The 18,332-nt window shown below is 39.7% G+C and overlaps 1 protein-coding gene across 1 annotated transcript in view; it reads left to right on the plus strand.

Annotated features, from left to right (window-relative positions):
- Positions 1-18,332, plus strand: part of SUSD1 (sushi domain containing 1) — a 100,274-nt gene that overhangs the window by 37,822 nt on the left and 44,120 nt on the right. The window contains 3 exon segments of the mRNA XM_054584521.1: positions 8,201-8,298; positions 8,791-8,977; positions 15,928-16,037. Of these exon segments, the coding sequence (XP_054440496.1) occupies positions 8,201-8,298; positions 8,791-8,977; positions 15,928-16,037 (395 nt within the window).

Genomic DNA, 18,332 nt, shown 5'->3' on the forward strand with positions numbered 1-18,332 from the left:
GGTCTCGGGGTATGACAAATGGTTGAGTGGCTCTGGGAATGTATTTCTAGATGTTGAGTTTCTTGGCTTCAAAGACAGAACCCTGAATCGTGAAATCCCAGGGGAGCTTTGTGTGGGTCTCTGGTTTGACTTACAGCAGAATTATGATAGAATATCTTGGGTTTTGCCAATCACAGTTTTCCATAGGAAAGTCAGAGCAAGCAAAACCTGTGGATTGCTGCTGATTATTTGTCCATAGAGCAATGGTTCATAACTATTTTGGGGATACATATTTGATGAAATCTATCAAATCAGTCGGTAGATAGCTATGTAGCATACACTATGTACGAGGTACTTTGCTAGACACGACCTTCTTGGAATTTACAGGACAGTTGGGTAAATAGACTTTTCTCCAAAGAAATGCACATACTCATATACTTATGATGTTTTTCAAACTCACAGTGTTTGTGGACCTCTAGAAATGCTTGGGTAAAGCATTCCTGGTGTAGATGGAGAACTCAGCTCTGCTGCTGAGGCCCTGTCTGTTGCGTGCAGTTCCCACATTCAGTCATCCCTGCCACAAATACAGGAAGATAGAGGCTAGAGACTGTAACCATAGAAACAACAAAGGGCAGGCATGAATAATAACCAGAGATCTCATTGACTTGCTCAACCTGCACAGAAAAGCAAGGCAAACCTGTACCTGCAACAAGGACTCCAGGTTTACAGTCTTAATAACTGGGGAAGTTGAGAAGAGCTAATGCCATATTGGACCAGACTGGTGGTCATTCCAACCTATTATTGCGTTTCTAACAGCACCTCTAAGAGTTATTTGGAGAAAGCGAGGCAGCTGCCTCATGGGATGCAGAATTCAACATGTGGGGACATGTTCCTGGCCCAGAGCTATGTATGGTGTCACTTGGTAAGAGAGCTGGACATATCTCCTGGACCCAGCCATTTGCGTCCTTGCTCCAGCTCTTCTGCCTCCACCATTCAGAATTCAATGGAGGTACAAAGATTAGTCACTACATGAAAAACCTGTGGATCTGCATGGGGCATAGTAAGCTATTAATTAGCTGATGCTTGTAGAGCACTTTGAAGAACAAACATGTTATGTAACTGCTAATTATAATTACCCTCCTCAGCCTGCCACCTTTCACAGAGGCTGTGGCTCCAGCGGCAGCTGTTTCCATGGGTTTGTGCACGCTTTGATTTAAGGAGAGACAAGGCATTCTCCCTGGGAGCTGTTATCTTTCTGTGAGGAGGCCTCTAGGCCCTCCATCAAGATTGGCAGCTGAATTCAATTTCTGCAGATAAAGGGGGTCATTTCCATGCTGATTAATTCATAGCGCCCTGCACAGGATCGCGGATGTGAAGGCAGGAGAGGCTATGGGAGAAGTAGTGAGAGGTGCTGATTGCCACGGCTTTTGCTCAGCTGCCCCTCTTCCTGCTTCTTTTCCTTGTTTTCTCCCATCTCTTCACAACGCCCCTTCTGTCCCAGCTCCCTCTTGTGGGTTTTGTGTTTACCTCCCTCAGTGTCCACATTGGGGTCCCCCGCATCTTCTACTTTCCTGCCTAATCTCTGAATGCCCTTGGCCTCTGTTCTCTGTTTTCATTCTGTTGACCCCTCTTTTATAGTTAAATGTTTAGTTCCAAATTGGGTGGAATAATTTATCTTCATTTTACCTGGGTTGTTTTTAGTTAAAAATATTTTGGGAGCCCCTATTTCTTTGGATTAGTCACATGCATCTGTATGTGTTTTTAATGGAGTGTGAACTCCAGCAACGTGGTGACTTTTTTTTCTTTTTTAAGGCTGGTTTGGACTGGAAACTCCAGACAGCTGAGAATTAGGTAACTAGTGTCTGGAAAAACCCCAGGTAGAAGCTTGATGTTCAGTGAGTTGGTTTACCTCAAGATCAAAGAGGTTGATTCTTTCTTGATAAGACTGTGTCCCTGGCTTTCATTCTGCACAGGTCATTTGACATTTTATGTTTAGAATCTGAGTTAATAATTATAAGGCTAATGCTTACTTCTTCCATGCTTTCAGAAGGGTAATATCTCTGTTGGAACACAGACTGTTTATCTGCTAAGATCCTTTCTGAGACCCCTAACCTGACTGAGGCACCAAGTCCAGCTGCCTCCAGGCCTCCTCGTAGCTTCTGCTCCTTGTTTTGTTTTTGTTTTTGTTTTTGTTTTGTCAACCCTTCTCTTCTACCCAGTGATGCTCACTTGCAGCTCTACACAATTCAGATGGAAAAGAAAGGTCAGCCAGGATGAGGGGACTCATTTATATAAATAGCCACATGGCTGGGATTTGTTTAAACATGTGCAATAATGTTTGGACCATCAAGCATTATAGCCACCACTGATTGCATGCCAACTCACACCCCCAGAGCTCTGCTAGCGGTCTTATTGCTCGATTTCATTTTGTCCTCACAAAAGCCCTGTGAAGTTAAGGATTGCTATTTTCACTTCATAGATGAGTAATCTGAGACTCATGAAAGTTAAAACAGCTTTCACAGGGTCATTCAGTAACTAGCAGATGTCAGAGTTAGGACTTGAACTCAGGTCTGTTAGCCTCGAAAGCCCCGATCTCTCTCCTATGTTAGTGTTTTCCAAACTTGAATTATTTGTATACCAACCTGACAATGTTTGCTATACCAAAAGTATTATTTGTTTAATAATTTTTTAAAACAACTTATATTTAAAATTTAAATTTAAATGAGTTGATCAAGGGCACTTTGTAATATAGGTGACCTCATGACTTTGAACTAGGTGTATTTTTTCTAATTTACACAAAAAGTAATACAAAGCAAATATAAAAATGTATCTAAGCACAACCAAAAATCATCCTGATGTACATAATGCATTTTAGGAAATCGCTCCCCTAAGCCATGCTAGTTCTACTTATTTTATGTGACTCTAAAGACTGAAAAAAAAGAAAAAGAAAGTAAACATTGCAGAACTGCTATGATTTAATTTATTCAAATATGCACTTATTTAAAGTAGTCACCTTGGGAAGCCATACCCTCATTTTAATGATGCTGCCTTATCAAGATCTGTTTTATAATCCCTGTTTGGGAATTGCCTTCAAAGGTAGTTGATGAGTCTTATTAGAAGATCAGTTATATTAATTCTGAAATTAGGTACTGTTTTCATCTAGAAATGCCATTGAGCTTGACAATTGTTTGGGTCACCTGAATAAAGAAAAAAGATCTAAAATTGGAAACCAAGAGAGTAACTTGGCAACTCGATCAGTCCCGGCCCACAGGGGGACTTCCGAAAGAGCAGTCTCTGCTCACTGTCCCGTTCCCTCCCACCCCGTCGCCTTCTCCGCTTCCTGAGGGAGAACCAGGCATCCCACACCCCCACTTCACTGTATGGCTTTCTCAGCAAGGCTGCCAGTGACCGCCTAATGGCCAAATTCGTGTTCTACTTTCAGTCCTTATTCTTCTTCACCTTTCTACACAATTTAGCGTTGCTGATCATCTGTCTATTCATCCACCCATTCAACCAATCAACCAAATAATGAATATTTTAAAACTATCTATGTCCAAGGCACTGTATTAGGTCCCGGGGCTAGGAATAAACCCGGTCTTCGCCATCACTGAGCTTACATTCAGGACAGGTCGGCATTAAATAAGCAATTACAAAATTATTGAGTTAGTAACTTTTACCAAAGTCAAATATCAGACCAGCCATGACACTGGCACTCTGTCAGAGCAGAAAGAGCCACATGACAGGCGAGAGAGAGAACCTGCCCCCGGGGCCTTGATGGTCTGCTCCAGGCCCCCCTTGAGTGCAAGAGGTGGAGGTTGTGGTGGGAAGGAAGGGAGATCATTTTGGAGGAAGCAGAGGCTCCTTTAATCTCTTCCTTGACTTCTTGACCATCACGCTCTCTCAGCCAACCTCTTACCTTTCTTCTGCATTGTCCTTTCTCCTCCGGTTTCCCCTTTGGTGTCTGTGTTTCCTGGTGTTCTGTCATTGGGCCACTTGATGTTCTACCTGGATTTTTCACCAATATCCAGGGCTTCAGCTGTCATCCTCACATTGATGACTTTCAAGGCTATTTTTCACGTGGATAGTCTATAGATAACTCATACTCAGCATGTTCTAAACACAATTCATTAGTTTCTTTCTCACAAACTGGGTTGACTTCCTCCTATTTTTATTATGAGAGCAGTAAAAGGCAATCCATTCAGACTCTCAAGTTCAAAGACCGGCAGGAAGCCAGGATTCCTTGCTGTTCCTTACGTCCTCAACTCCTGTTGCTTCTCTATCATAATTGTTTCATGATTTTCAATGTAGTGCCCTGATTGAATCTTTTCGCCTTTTTGCCGAATAACTACTTCCATGCAAACAAAGGCTCTTAGCTCTGGAATCAGACAGATCTAGATTTGAATCCTGACTTGACTGCTTATTCCTTGGGCAGGTTACTTAACTTCTCTAAGCCTCAGGTCTGTAAAATGGACACAGTAGGAGCAAGCTTATGGGGCTATTTTGAAGATTAAAGAAATGAAAGTATTATATGTGTTATCTGGTGTGTGGTAATAACTCATTATTGATTTTATTATTCCTTCTTATAACTGCTGTAAAGATGAGGTCAAGTCTATAAAGACCTACTTATCAGTCTTCACACATTGACCTACCTATCAAGGTCTTTCCAAGTCTGACTTTGTCCTCTCTCTGCAACCTCACTTCCCATTTTTCCTCTTCCTCAATCACAGGGCACTGCTCTATCTCCACTCTGAATATGCCACACCTTTTTACCATTCTAAGCATTAGACCTGCTAGTTTGTCTGCTTAGATGTCTTCTCTGCTCTTCAGCTCTTCATCCATTAAATTCATGGTGACAGTGAAGCCGGCTTCTCCAGGTCCCTTGGTGACAGTTGATGACTTTTTTCTCTATACCCTGTGGTATTTGAGGGTAGCTTTGTTCTAATACTTACTGAGTTGTGGTTTACCTGCTTGTATGTTTGCTCCCTCCATTAGACAGCATACCCCTGAGAAAAGGACTTCTGATCATCATCACGGCCCAGTGCCTCACGTGGAAGGAATGGTTGACGTTCAGTGGACATTCTGTTAATGGTGAATAAAGAACTCTGGAGTAAATTCCAGAGAGAACTTCTAGAAATGTTTTCACCTATTGGTATTGGAATTAGGACATAGCTTCCCAGGTCATCTCTTTTATTTTGATTGACTGATTGATTGTTTGATTTTAGGGAGATGGGAGGGGAGGGAGAAGCAGAGGGAGAGAAACATTGATAGAGAAACGTCATTTGGCTGCCTTCCACAGGCACCCCGTCTGGGGACTGAACCTGCAGCCCAGGCATGTGCTCTGACCAGGAATCAAACCGGTGACCTTTCAGTTTGTGGGATGATGCCCAACTGAGCAACACTAGTCCAGGCCCAAGTCATCCCTTTTAAAAAAGGCAACATTAATGTGAATGTTTAATATCTGATATGTTTATGAAAAAGTTTTTCAAGCTGATCTGTAGGCACCTGGAAGGAAAAACAAAAAACTTTGTTAACTGCTCCTTGAGATGAAATATCTGACACCCTATAATCAGATCTGGGTCCCATCTGTGCAGAGAGCATGGCACAAGCTGGAGGCAGATGGCATTTTTGAGATGTCATTTTCAGTTGTCATAGTGAATGAGCAAAAAGGAAGGATAAGAAAGGAAACTTTTGTGTCTCTTCTCTAATCTCTGCTTGGGTGGCAAATGGATCCTGAGTGAGAAGGAAATTTACTTTACTGACAACTCAGAAGGTGAAGTGTGGGATGTTTCCTTTTCCTTCCGGACCTGGTAGTAAGTTAACATCAGAGGGATGTGTGAGTGAGCATCGGTGTCCAGGGCTCGAGGGCTTTGAGGAGTGGTGGAGAGGGGAGGGGCTTCTTTAAGCTGATGATAGACTGGTGGCAACATCATCTTTATGCAACCCTTGGGGGTACATGGATAGAACCTTTGCATCTCTTAGAGTACTCATGTCCACAGCTGGAATATTTCTTTGATTTCACATTCTCTGTGCTCTGGGGAGAAGTACTGATGTAGAGACCCAGGAATGCATTGGACAGCCATAGGCAATATTCCAGTGTCTCCCCATGAGTTTGCCTGTTTTCCTCTCTCTGCCTCCACTTATTCTTGTTTATCTATATCTGACCTGGGTTTAGCCAAGGCTAGGTGATGTGGAACTTACAGTCTCTGTAACGCTGCTGATGGGATGATTGAGTAAAGATGTCAAGTCTTCTTTGGGCAAGGAGATCAGTAGCCCAAGGTTTATCTAAAGGTGGCATTGGTTCTGAGTTCAGGATGAATGAGCCAACCCTACAGGTGCCTAAGGCTCAGGCTCCCTTTCCTGCTTGGAGACTGGGAAGAGATTTACTAGAAGAGATGGACAGGAGCTGAGTTGAGGAGAGCCATTTTCTTTCATTTTTAATTAAAAACATTTTTTTCAATTACAGTTTCTCACTCTCATTGATGAGAGTCTTTCCTTGGGTTTTCCAGAAAAGAGAGCCTGAGGCAGAGGGCTTCTATTTATTATATATACCATAGGGAATGATGTCTCAGGAAGCAGGGAAGGAAGAAAAGCCAATGTAAGGATTCCTTATTGCATTGGGTCCATTAAGCGGAAGTGATCATCCCATTTGTGCATCAGCGCCCTGAGAGGCCTTTGTAGGACTGTCCTTCTGGCAAAAAGAAAGATGGGGCATTAATTCCCCCGCACCTCCAGGTTGCATGTGCTTGGGTGTGGGTACCCCAGCAGATCCTGCTGAGAGACAACACACAGCCATATTGTCAAGGCCCATGTAGGGTTGGAACAGGGAACAGGTGAGGCTGGGAGATTCTGAAGACTCCATAAGAGATGCCTGATTCAGTGGGAAAAGCCTGAATTTGGGCTGTAGAATGTTTCTGTTTGGAGAAATGAGGGTTCCCTCCTCCAGAGATAGTAGCAGGGGAGCTTCCACTGTAGGAAAATTTATTCTTTTTTGATGCTATTGTAAATAAAATTGTTTTCTTTCTTTTTTCTTAAACAATTTTATTTTTTTTTTATTTTTAGAGAGGGGGGAAGGGAGGGAGAAAGAGGGAGAGAAACATCAGTGTGCAAGAAACACATCGATCAGTTGTCTCTTGTGCACACCCCCAAACGGTGACCTGGTGCAACCCAGGCATGTGCCCTGACTGGGAATCAAACCGGTGACCTTTCAACTTACAGGACGATGCTCAACAAACTGAGCCACACCAGTTGGAGTGAGATTGTTTTATTTCTTTCATTTTTGGATTACTCCTTGCTGGTGTACAGAAATACAATTGATTTTTGTATATTGACATTGTATACTGCAGCCCTGCTGAATTCCTTTCTTAGCAATGGTTATTTTTGCATGTGAATTTTTAGGATTGTTTTATAGACAAGATCATGTCATCTACTGATAGGGATAGGTTTATTTATCTACAGGAAATCTGATTTTAAAGAGGTTAAAAAGCTAGATCCTTGCTCTCTTCCCATCAGAGCAACTTCTCAGGTAGCTAACTGGGCCCACTGGAACCAAGAGCCTAATATGGTTTCCCACACTGCCAAATTCGTTACATGAAACAGATACAGGATATTTAAAAGAAGCCAAACAGCTCGAAGACACCAGAGGCTTCCTGATAGATCAGGATTAAACAGTTTCAGTTCAAGGAGGCCCAAAAGTATCCAGGGACCTTGTGAAAATTCATTTAGTTTATCCCAACCTGCTCCTGAAGAACAGTCCCGAGTGGCGATGCTTGTCTTTTCCCTCTGGGGAACAGCGGTGACCTGGAAATAAGAGCGCTCCACCGGCCAGAGGCATGAGGAGCCAGAAGCCGATCCTAGCTGTGCAGCTGCAGAGGAGATTCAGGGCGCAGCCCTGGACCTCTTCCCCTCCCACATGAGCAGAACGCCAGTGGCATCCAGTGGCCTGTCTGGCCAAGCACAGGTTGGACTTCCTACCCATACTTGCTCGGGCAGGAATCTTGCCTTTCCCCGCAAGCCAGTCTCATTCACGATGAAGATAAACGAGGTGGCTGGCCTGGGGTTGCCGGAATTGCCTGATTCGGTTTCTGAGTCAGAGCATGTGGGCAGCAGAGATATGAGCTGGGCAAATACATGAAGCCCTGCCCTCCAGCATGGTTGCTGTTAGGATTTTTCCAAAGCTCATTGATGCATTTTGTGAGTGGACTATCTCTTTTTTCTGTTTTAGAAATCATTACAGAAATTAATGCTCTGTCAGTGTTTAATAACACCTGTGTGAGGTGGCAAATAAACCCAGGAAGAATAGACTCCGAGATCGTGTATGTGGTAAGTAAGGTGATCTACTTTTTTCCTGTGAGGACAGAAATGGTGACTCATGGGAACGTGAGGCGACGGACTTGCTTCCGGAAGAGCCTCTCAGTCTAATTGCTTTCCAAATCCCATCATCTTTTTAAAAAGTGAGCAGGTTTTTAAAGATATCTGGAGTATTTTATTTTACATTTTGTGCTTCATGTGTTTGTCATTTGACAGGGTGTATGTGTAGAGACGGATTTACATTTGGTATCCAGACCTGTTTCTAGGCGCTTCTATGTCACTCCCCAGAGGGACTCTTCATTTTATATCACTTGTTAGGGTTTATGGCTGATCAGACTTCATCCTCAGATACCTGATGTCAGTAGTTTCCCTCTTTTATCTTCCCCAGGTGAGCAGCCTGGGTAAAAGGGAATAGTAGGAGAAAAGGATCCAGCACCACGAAGTCTCCCTTGGTGGTTTTAACTGTAGTTCTGGTGGATTCTCTTGTCTCTTCTCCTTGCAAAGATACACATACAAGGACACCGGGCGGACCCTATGGAATCAGTTCACGAGGAGACAGTCAACCTGACCACAGACAGCAGGACTCCAGCAGTGTGCCTAGACCTGCACCAAGGCACCAACTACACCGTGAGCGTTTCCACTGCCCCTCCCAGACGCTCTGTGCCAGCCCTCATTGGGTTGCAGACAGCAGGTAGGTGGGACTGAAATCTCTTTCCCTCCTAGAAAATGCTAAGCACAGGATGTGGGGGAAATGTGCTTCAGAAGCAACTGGGCAGGAGAGTTCATAGTTGCTTTCTGAGATCTGTAGCCAGGAGAATGCCTAGGAGAGATTCCTGTCCTGGTGGTACCAGGCTGCATGTGTTGTTTCTCCGCTGGGGTGCCTGGGTGAAGTGGAAGGCAATAAGAGGGCGTTTAAAAGAGAACAGCATTAGGTGAAGATGCAGTCAATTCTTAGCTATAAAAAGCATGGACAGAATCCCTCAGGTATGAATGGATACCTGTTCTCTTTATTCTTACTTTTAAGGCATGATATAATTGCTATTCTGATTTTTCTCTTTGATTGGAGAATTATTTACGAGTATGTTAATATATGTTCTCTTTATCCTTACTTTCAAAGCATTAAATAATTGCTATTTTGATTTCCCCATTCATGGAAGGATTAATTATGTGTTATGGGTAACCACATGGCTTATCTTTCGTATGAAATGCAAAAGGCATTTCTTACTCTTGCCAATGAGAGGAGGAGCCAGGGACACCGACCCAGTGGCTCTCTGTCTAGAATGGGAACTGCCCCCAGGACTGATCGGGGCTGGGTGATCAAATTGACAAGGGGCGAGTGGATAGGGTTAGGCAGTCCCAGGATGCAGGAAGGTAAATGTTGGGTGAAAAGAAAAATTGGCAGAAAGGAGTTTCAAGAAGTAGTAATAAACCTCATTGCACAGAGTTATCACATGGATTTTTATAATAACATTGTGACAATTATAATGTTTTTAAAAAATAATCCTGGTAATAGAGTGTACGGACTGATTAAGTATTTTATAAGAAAACCTTTAAAAGCCATTGAGGTCATTTTTTTATTTTGGGAGAGTTGAGATAGTTCTTACTTAAGAAAATGTACCTCAACCTTCAGTTATTGCTGCCACTAGGAATCAGAAGTGACACAGATTTGGTAGAAATGATTGAAAAGGCTGCCAATCTTAACAACATGAAGCCAACTGCGAAATTACACAAATTAGGTCCCTGAGTACTTGTATATGAATAAAACAAAATGATTTCTTTCTAAGTAAACAATATGTAAGGAAAGATACTATAAGGTTAATATAGTAACTAATTAGAGAAGCTTGTACAAAATTAATAATAAATTGCTATGGATTTATTAGGAATATGTCTTTTTTTAAATGCTCATCCCAGGACTTCAAACTCATCTTTCACTGTTCCGTCAGAATGACAGTTTGCTGTTCAGGGTCAGCTGATTTTACTAGTCTCTCATTACTTCTTCAAGTTAATTTCCACTGGGAAAGCATGGCCTTTGGGGTCAGACAGACCTGGCTTTGCATCTTAACGTGCCATGAGGAGCTGCGTGGCCTTGGCTGAGATGTTTAATGTCTCCAGACTGCTTTCCTCTGTCTGGAATTTTAGGGAAAATTGGATTAAATTTGTAAATTAATTTAGTGAGAATTGGGATTTAGACGGAGTCATCCCAATAGGAAACAGGTACATTTCTACATTTACTCAATATCTACTTGGGTTTTGTCTACCCTCTTTATTTATGCACTTTCATAAAGATTTATCATTTTTTCCCCCTCTAGATCCTGAATATTTAATTATTGATTTTATTTTCAGGGTTGTCCTAGTTTTCTTGAAATGAATTGAGAACTTCTCCAAATTTTTTATGCTCTTGAAAAATTTATATAAGTTTTGAATTGATTCCTTTCCTTTAAAGGTGGACACATTTGCTCATAAGATCATTTAAATCTCACACTTTTTGGGAGATAATTCTTTGATAACTTTAGTGATTTCTTCTATGATTATTTTTGGTCTGTTTATGTTTCTTTCATTTTCTTGAGTCAGTTTTTATAATTAATGTTTTCCTTAAAAAGTGGCCATTTTATTGATATTTAAAGTATATTGGCAGAATGTCATACGGAATATTTGCTTACAACTCCTCTGCGTTTACAGGTTATATAACCCCAGGTTATTCTTATTCCTAATTTTATTGTTTTCTCTCTTTTAAAAAATGATTAGCTTATCTTGGGTTGTCTGTTTTGCTGCTGTTCTTTCCCCCAAAGAATAAACTCTTGGGTCTTTAAATTGTTTTTCTTTTTTGTATCTCATTGATTTCTTCCTTATTTTTATTATTTTATTCTTCCTGCTTCTCTTAAGTTGGTTAAATTGTTCTGTTACTAAATTCTTGAGGTGAATGCATAATTCAACTTATTTCCAATCTTTCCTGTTTGATAATAAAAGTCTTTATTTTTTCTTTTTACCTTCTGCTTTTGAGCACGGGCAGAATTCCTCAGGTATGAATGGATACCTGTTCTCTTTATTCTTACTTTTAAGGCATGATATAATTGCTATTCTGATTTTCCCTTTGATTGAAGAATTATTTATGAGTGTGTTAATACATGTTTTCTTTATCCTTACTTTCAAAGCATTAAATAATTGCTATTTTGATTTTCCCATTCATAGAATGATTAATTATGTGTTATACAACTGGTATTTTTTAGACATTTACACTTTATTGTTATTTCTAGTTTAATTGCATTTTGGTATTCTCTTGGTGGATTTATTGACATTTTGGGAGGGCTTACCCTGGGCCAATTTTTGTAATTTTGGCCAATTTTTATAATTTTATGGTTGGTGCTGGATAGTAGAGTGTTTGCTTGAAGATAGAGTATATCTAGTCTTCAATGAACTCTATTTAAAGATTTTCCAGGACTTCTGAGATTTTCTAAAAAATTTGTTTTGTTGCTTTTTTGTTTAGTTGGATCACCATTTACCTCAATTTCTCTTAGAAATTCTAATTGTTTTGTTTCACACCTTTTGATGTCATATTTATAGTCATGACTGGTATCTTAATTGTAGATTCTAACTTTTGCTACTCACAAATGGCTCACTTTGTCTTGTTTAATATTTTTTGCCCTGAATTATACTTTGATTAGCAATACTGGCTTCCTTGATTTCTTTGTGCTTCCATTTGTGTGACATGCTTTCACCCAGTTTTGTTCTCCCTAAAAGATAACAGTGTTAAAGATGTACACCAGGGGACCGCATATGTTGAGAAGCCTTTCTGAGAAAAGTGTTATTCTTTTGTGGGTAAATTAAGCAATATACATTAGTGTTGTTTGTGATACAGTTTTCCTTTCTTCTGTCATCTTATTTTATTTTACTCTTTTTATGCTACTTTATTATGTCCATTGTTTTCTTTTTGCTACAGAGTTTCTTTTTCAAAGATTCAGACAGTATCATCTGAATCATTGAAAAAGACTCTGTTTTTATTCCACAATACATATTAAAAAACAAAAATAATCCTGCTTGCATATGTATTTCTCGGATTACCAGTGTTAAGGCTGAAATAATGTTAACTTCCCCTTGAAAAGGATGTGGGAGTTGTAAGTATTCTTTACTTCCTTTTACTTCTGCCCCCTCACTTCCCTTATGTTATTGCTTTAACATGGCATTTTATTACCTGCTTATTTCTAATTACTTTCGACATGTATTACATCTTTAAAGAGTTCGCTTTTATCTTGATTTATAACAACATTTATAATAATTATTTAAACAGATTTATGTTATAGTAGTCTCAATGTTTACTGCATTTTAAGTTTCATACCAAAGTTTCTCTATTTTTCTGTATTTCTTCTCTCTGCACAATGGTTTCTGCCCTCTGCTCACTGAGAAATGGGATACTTTCTGAGCCCATGACTATCTGAGAATGTCTTTTTGTTTTCTTCACGAGTGAATGAGAGCTTGACTGAAGATAAAATTCTTGGGCCATACATAATCTTTGTTGTAGGAACTCTGGAGGCATTTCACATTGGCAATGGGACTTGAAAGTTTTGAAAGAAGAGTTTGAAGAAGGTGTGAGTTTAAAAGTCCTGTGTAGATAACCTGATTTTTTCAGCCTGGATATCATAGAGGCTTTCTTTATGTGTGAAAGTCAAACCTTTAATCACTTTATCATACACATGGTAAATGTTTATCGACCACCTACTACATGTTTGACATTGTTTTAGGCCTTGGGAGTTTAGCAGCGAATGAGAAGGAAATCCCTTCTCTCATGAAACTTCAGTCGTGGCTGATATAAATGTTAATTTTTTTTAGAAATAAATTTTCTTAGTACCCTGTGGGTTTTGTTTTTTTTGTTTTTTTTTTTTGTCTTCACAATTTGGCCTATCTACACATTAGGAACATTTTCTTTCATGAAATCTCTGATTATTGCTTTTTTAAAAAAGCTGTTCTTTTGGCTCTTCAGATACTCCTCTTTGGAATTTCTTGTCTGCATTGGTCTTTCCTTTTCTCTCATTTTATATTCGTGTCTTTTTCCTCTGTCTTCTATGAGGACGGTAGCAAGTTCGCTCTCCGTATGTATTCATGCATACATGCATTGACTTTTCTATCTCCATCATTTCTAATGCACTCTGAATTCCTTGTTGCGCTTCTCTTTTGTTTCTTTATTTCATCCACTTCCCTTTTCATTTCTGCCTCTCTCAACGAATTTCCTCTGTACTATTGCATTCTCCTCTAATCTCATCCTTTATCTTTTTGAATCCATCTTAAATTTTTTTAACTGAAAGTATATGACACATGTTGCCTAATTTTGCTATTATTTGGCTCAATATTTTTCTCCCCAAAGTATGTTCATTCTTTGCCTCCTAAGCACAATCTCCCTCTTATTCTTTGTAGAATCATTTTTGGGCTCCACTCATTCCCGGGTTACTTATTCTTGGAAGACAAAACTTTCATTTAGGTGTGATTTTTTTTTTCGTAATAAAACGGATGCCATTACCTTTGCTCTTTTTATTGGTTAATATTAGTATCTCAGATCTCATCTTGAAGGAGTTAGTGTAGCTTGGATGATCTAGCATCTAGTGGGGAGCAGCTGTGAGGAAGCCCATTGCCCTGAGCTTTCTTTCTGAGCACTTTGCTATCTTGACTGGTGACTTTGTCGCAATTGGGCCAGCCCAGCGTTGCCTGGCTTAATGGTGGTGGTGTAGCCTACGAAGGTAAACAAGAACCAAGTCTCTCTTTTTGCCAACCCAGGCCCATGAAACCTCCAGGTCCCTCAGCCTCACCTTAGGAAATCTCCAGTGTGCTAAAAAGGGACTATACTTATTTGTAGTAGTACATACACTTTTTACCCTGGCCACCTATCAGATTGCTTGGTAAATTAAAGGAAAATGTAGATGTCCAAGCTTTATTTTAGATCTGCTATGTCCAGGTGTTTCTGATATGCAGTTGAGACTGGGAACCACTGGGATAAATGGTGGTAGATGGGGTATTCATCACTTTTTTGTCCTGTGGCCTGTCCTTGCTTCCAGCCTCCACCTCTGTAGACACCTGCCCTCCTCCAGGTCCATCCTTTGAGACTCTGAGACCATGCTCCTTTGCTTGGAAGTCATGCTGCCCAGAAGCACTCGATGTATTTCTTCTTCCCCTGCTCCTTCCACGCTGTGCCGAGCTCAAATATCTTCGTGTTTCTGCCTTGTGTATGGCAACCGACCCTCCTTTCCAACCCAGATGCAAATTTTGACCCATTTTTACTATTCTCAGCACTTCTGTCTGGATTGGGGGTGGGAAGTGGGAATGAGATGCCTTCCTTCACGTTGCCATCACTCCCTGAATTCAGGTTATAATGGCTGTAAGGGCGAAAATCATATGGAGATGGGTATTCAGTGTGCAGACAGCAGTTCTGCCTTTACATTCTGTTTGTGTACATACACCGTGTGTGGTATTTCTGAATACAATATGTATATTGATGCGCCTCAGAATCCTTTGCATACGTGGAGCAGTTTTTGTTTCAGATGTCCATATGAAATCTTTTAAAATAAAAGTTGCGAAGATAAAGGAGAGCACATCCGATAGGTCTTCAGATTCTCTCTCATAACCATATTTTTACATTTCCAGTTATAGCCAAGAATATTTCCTCCCTCCCAGCTAATTGCCTGGTGCAGCATATGTCAGTGATACTTACAGTTCTGTGGACAATTCTGACTTGAACAGAATAATTTATTGTTATTATTATAACTCCTGAGGAGGCAGAGGCTCCTGTGTGAGAAATAGGCATAAAAGGTAGTTATAAAAAGCTTCCCTCTGGTAGACATTTAAACTTTTTCTTATTTGTGGAAAACATATAGCTTGTTTGTTAGGAAGTTTGCTTTTCCTCAGAAATTAGCCATGGTATTCCTGGGCTCTCTGTGAGTTCTTTATTCATTACTAACAAACCTCTTCTTTGTGATTACATTAAGAAAATAGAACAGTGATGGAAAGAATTAGACTACACAAGGCATGAAATTACTTTTTTCTGCACAGTGGTTGAAATAAGTCTGTTTCTGATTATTTTACTGCCTTAGAACTCGTCGGAGCAGCTCTCTTGAAATGCAGTCTGCTGTGAGAACAAACATCCTTCCTGGCCAACTACTTGCTGGTCATCTTCTAGATGGAAACACTCGCTCCGAGAGTTCTACCTTGTGGCCTTTGCCTTTATTTACCTTTTTCCTAGTCTCAGAGTTTTTTCTGGTTATTTGTATGCTTATATCACATGCCATTTTACTTAAGTGATGGGATTACATTTCTAAAAATATCACAGCTTGATTAGTTTACAGCAATTTTTAAATATGCATTATTTCATTTGATACTCTCAACAGCCTGTCATGTAAGGAAACAGCCTGTCATGTAAGGAAAGCAAACTGGATGACCTGATTTCACAAATGAGGAAACTGAGGTTCAGAAAGGTTAAGTGACTTAGGTAAAGTCATGCAATAAAGAAGTTGTAGAGCCAGGGCTTGAAGCCAAATGCAGTGGTCTTGTCTTTAAACACCCCGTTGGCTCTCTTAAGATGTTAGAATTTCCTGTGTACTTGGCCGTGACGTGTTTACTAAGATGATGCCACCTTTCTCTATGTTCTCTCTTGTCTTTTAGAAGATGATCTCTTAGAAGATGATGGAATTTTCAATATCTCAATATTTAATGAAGCTTGTTTGAAATTGAACAGGCATTCTAGGAAAGTTGGATCAGAACAAATATACCAAGTAAGATCTCTTGTATTATTTATTAAAGAATTATGTCACTTAAAAATTTGGGTGCGCTCCAAGTGAGGATTCAAAATATTTAGAAACACTTATGAAATGAACATCTAGACAGTTTGATTTTTGTTTCTAGAGATGGATATGAGATATGAGGTAGATGCAAGTGAGGGACTAAATTAAAGGAAGACACTCTATTTAGTGACTTGCTATCATTTTCCCTGTCTGGTATTTTACATGTATTATAAGCTTATTAGTGCATTGAGTAATTGCTGCTTATTTTGTCATCAAATTCACACAAGGATGTGGGTTTTTAAGAAACTTGTTGCATGGCTATTTGTCCTCATTTAACTTGACTTTTTATTTTTTACTTTTAATTTAATCTTTATTGTATTTTTTCCCATTACCATTTAGTCCCCTTATACCCCCTCCCCCCAACAATCACCACACTGTTGTCCATGTCCATGAGCCCTTTTTCCTTTTTTGCTCAATCCTCCCACCCCCTAACCTCCTCTCCTCCACTAGCTGTCATCCTGTTCTCCATCAATGAGCCTGTCCCCATTTTCCTTATTAGTTCACTTGCTCATTAAATTCCACAGACGAGTGAAATCATGTGGTATTTGTCTTTCTCTGACTGACTCATTTCAGTTAGCATAATGTTCTCCAGGTCCATCCATACTGTCACAAAGGGTGAAATTTTCTTCTTTTTTAGCTTGACTTTTTAAACATCACAGACCTCAAGTAAAATTATGAGTGAGTTCAGGAAGGAACTGAAATTTGTTATTTTTATGCACTATTTTCAGTGCCTAGCAAATCATCTGTCAGAGAGTAGACTGAGGAGGAATTAAGTTAAAATTAAGTAATTAATTAATCGTTTACCAAAAGTATACCAGGTATTAGGACATGGAAGTTCCTATTCAAACTAATATCATTTTACAATTAAAAAGACAATTACAATATGATACAGTGAGTGCTTTGATAAAAAGTAAATAAATGGAATAGGATATTGTGTGTATGTCCAGGTACAATTTTTTTAAAACAGGAAGTAAAGATGGTGTTAAGTCATAGAGAATGAGTAGGAATTAACTAGATAAAGGAGGTGGCGTGAGGGCAAAGAAGGGTGCAGTGGGTGTGTAGAATAGCAAGCTGAGTAATAGAGAATGTGACTCCGGGGATAGAGGAAGTAAGGGGAAGTGGGAAGGGATGAGGCAAAAATCTAAGCAGTGGCCACATCATGAAAAGCCCTGTATCCTATGCTTTTGAGTTTTCATCTTATTTTGATGTCTATGTGGAGGTGCTGAAGGCCTTTAAGCAAGTGAGTGAAGTACTCAGTTTTTCGTATTAGAGAGGACACTGGACCTAGAAACATATTCAAGTACCCAAATAATTTAATATACAATAAAAATGATTTTTCAAATGAATGCAGAAATAAATGGTTCTGAGACAATTGGTTAACTACTTGGTTAAGAAAATAAATTATTTAAATAGAAGTTGTATATATCCCAAGACTCAGCAATTCTACTTAAAAAAAAAAAAACTTCACCCAAGGATATGTTTATTGATTTTAGAGATGGGGGGTGGGGAGAGGAATAGTGATTGGTTGCCTCGCATATGCACCCTGACCAGGGATCAAACAAAAAACTTTTTGGTGTATGGGATGATGCCCCAACCAACTGAGACACCTGGCCAGAGACCTACTTTTCAGTATATACCCTAGAGAAATTTTTGCACTTGTATTTATGAGGGTATATAATTGGATTTTCATTACATCATTGCTTACAATAATAAAATATTGAAAATAACTTCAGTTGGAAAGTAGATAGTTGTGATATTTGGTCGAGCCATGTGAAATTGCTGCTATTCAGCTGTTTTGGTATGGCTTAACCTAATAAATTTATAAAACTGAATATTATATAGGAGCTAAAAATGAATAAATTAGATCAAAATAATTCACCGTGGATAAGTCTCAAAAACAAAATATTGAGTGAAAAACCCATGCTGTAATATGTGTGGTACGAACACAGACACCCAAAGCAAAAATCAGTGTCTTTAAGATAGAGCATCTGTACATGACAATAACTAAATTCATGAACCTTTTTGAAGGTGACAAAAGTATTTGGTGAGAATCACATGCTTTCATGCTCACTCTCCAAGTGGGTTTCCCAAAGGGAAACCATGGTTCTGTAGAAACAAGAAGCTGGACCCTGGGCAGCTGAGAATTACAGAAGTCCACGTTCCCATCCTAGCTCCTTACTGTTATTTCAATGCATTTCTTACTTACTAGGTGACCCATTACTGGCT

Source organism: Pteronotus mesoamericanus, unplaced genomic scaffold (genome assembly GCF_021234165.1).
Source record: "Pteronotus mesoamericanus isolate MK-2021 breed Mesoamerican mustached bat unplaced genomic scaffold, CSHL_Meso_final contig_78, whole genome shotgun sequence".
Classification (NCBI taxonomy): Eukaryota; Metazoa; Chordata; class Mammalia; order Chiroptera; family Mormoopidae; genus Pteronotus; species Pteronotus mesoamericanus.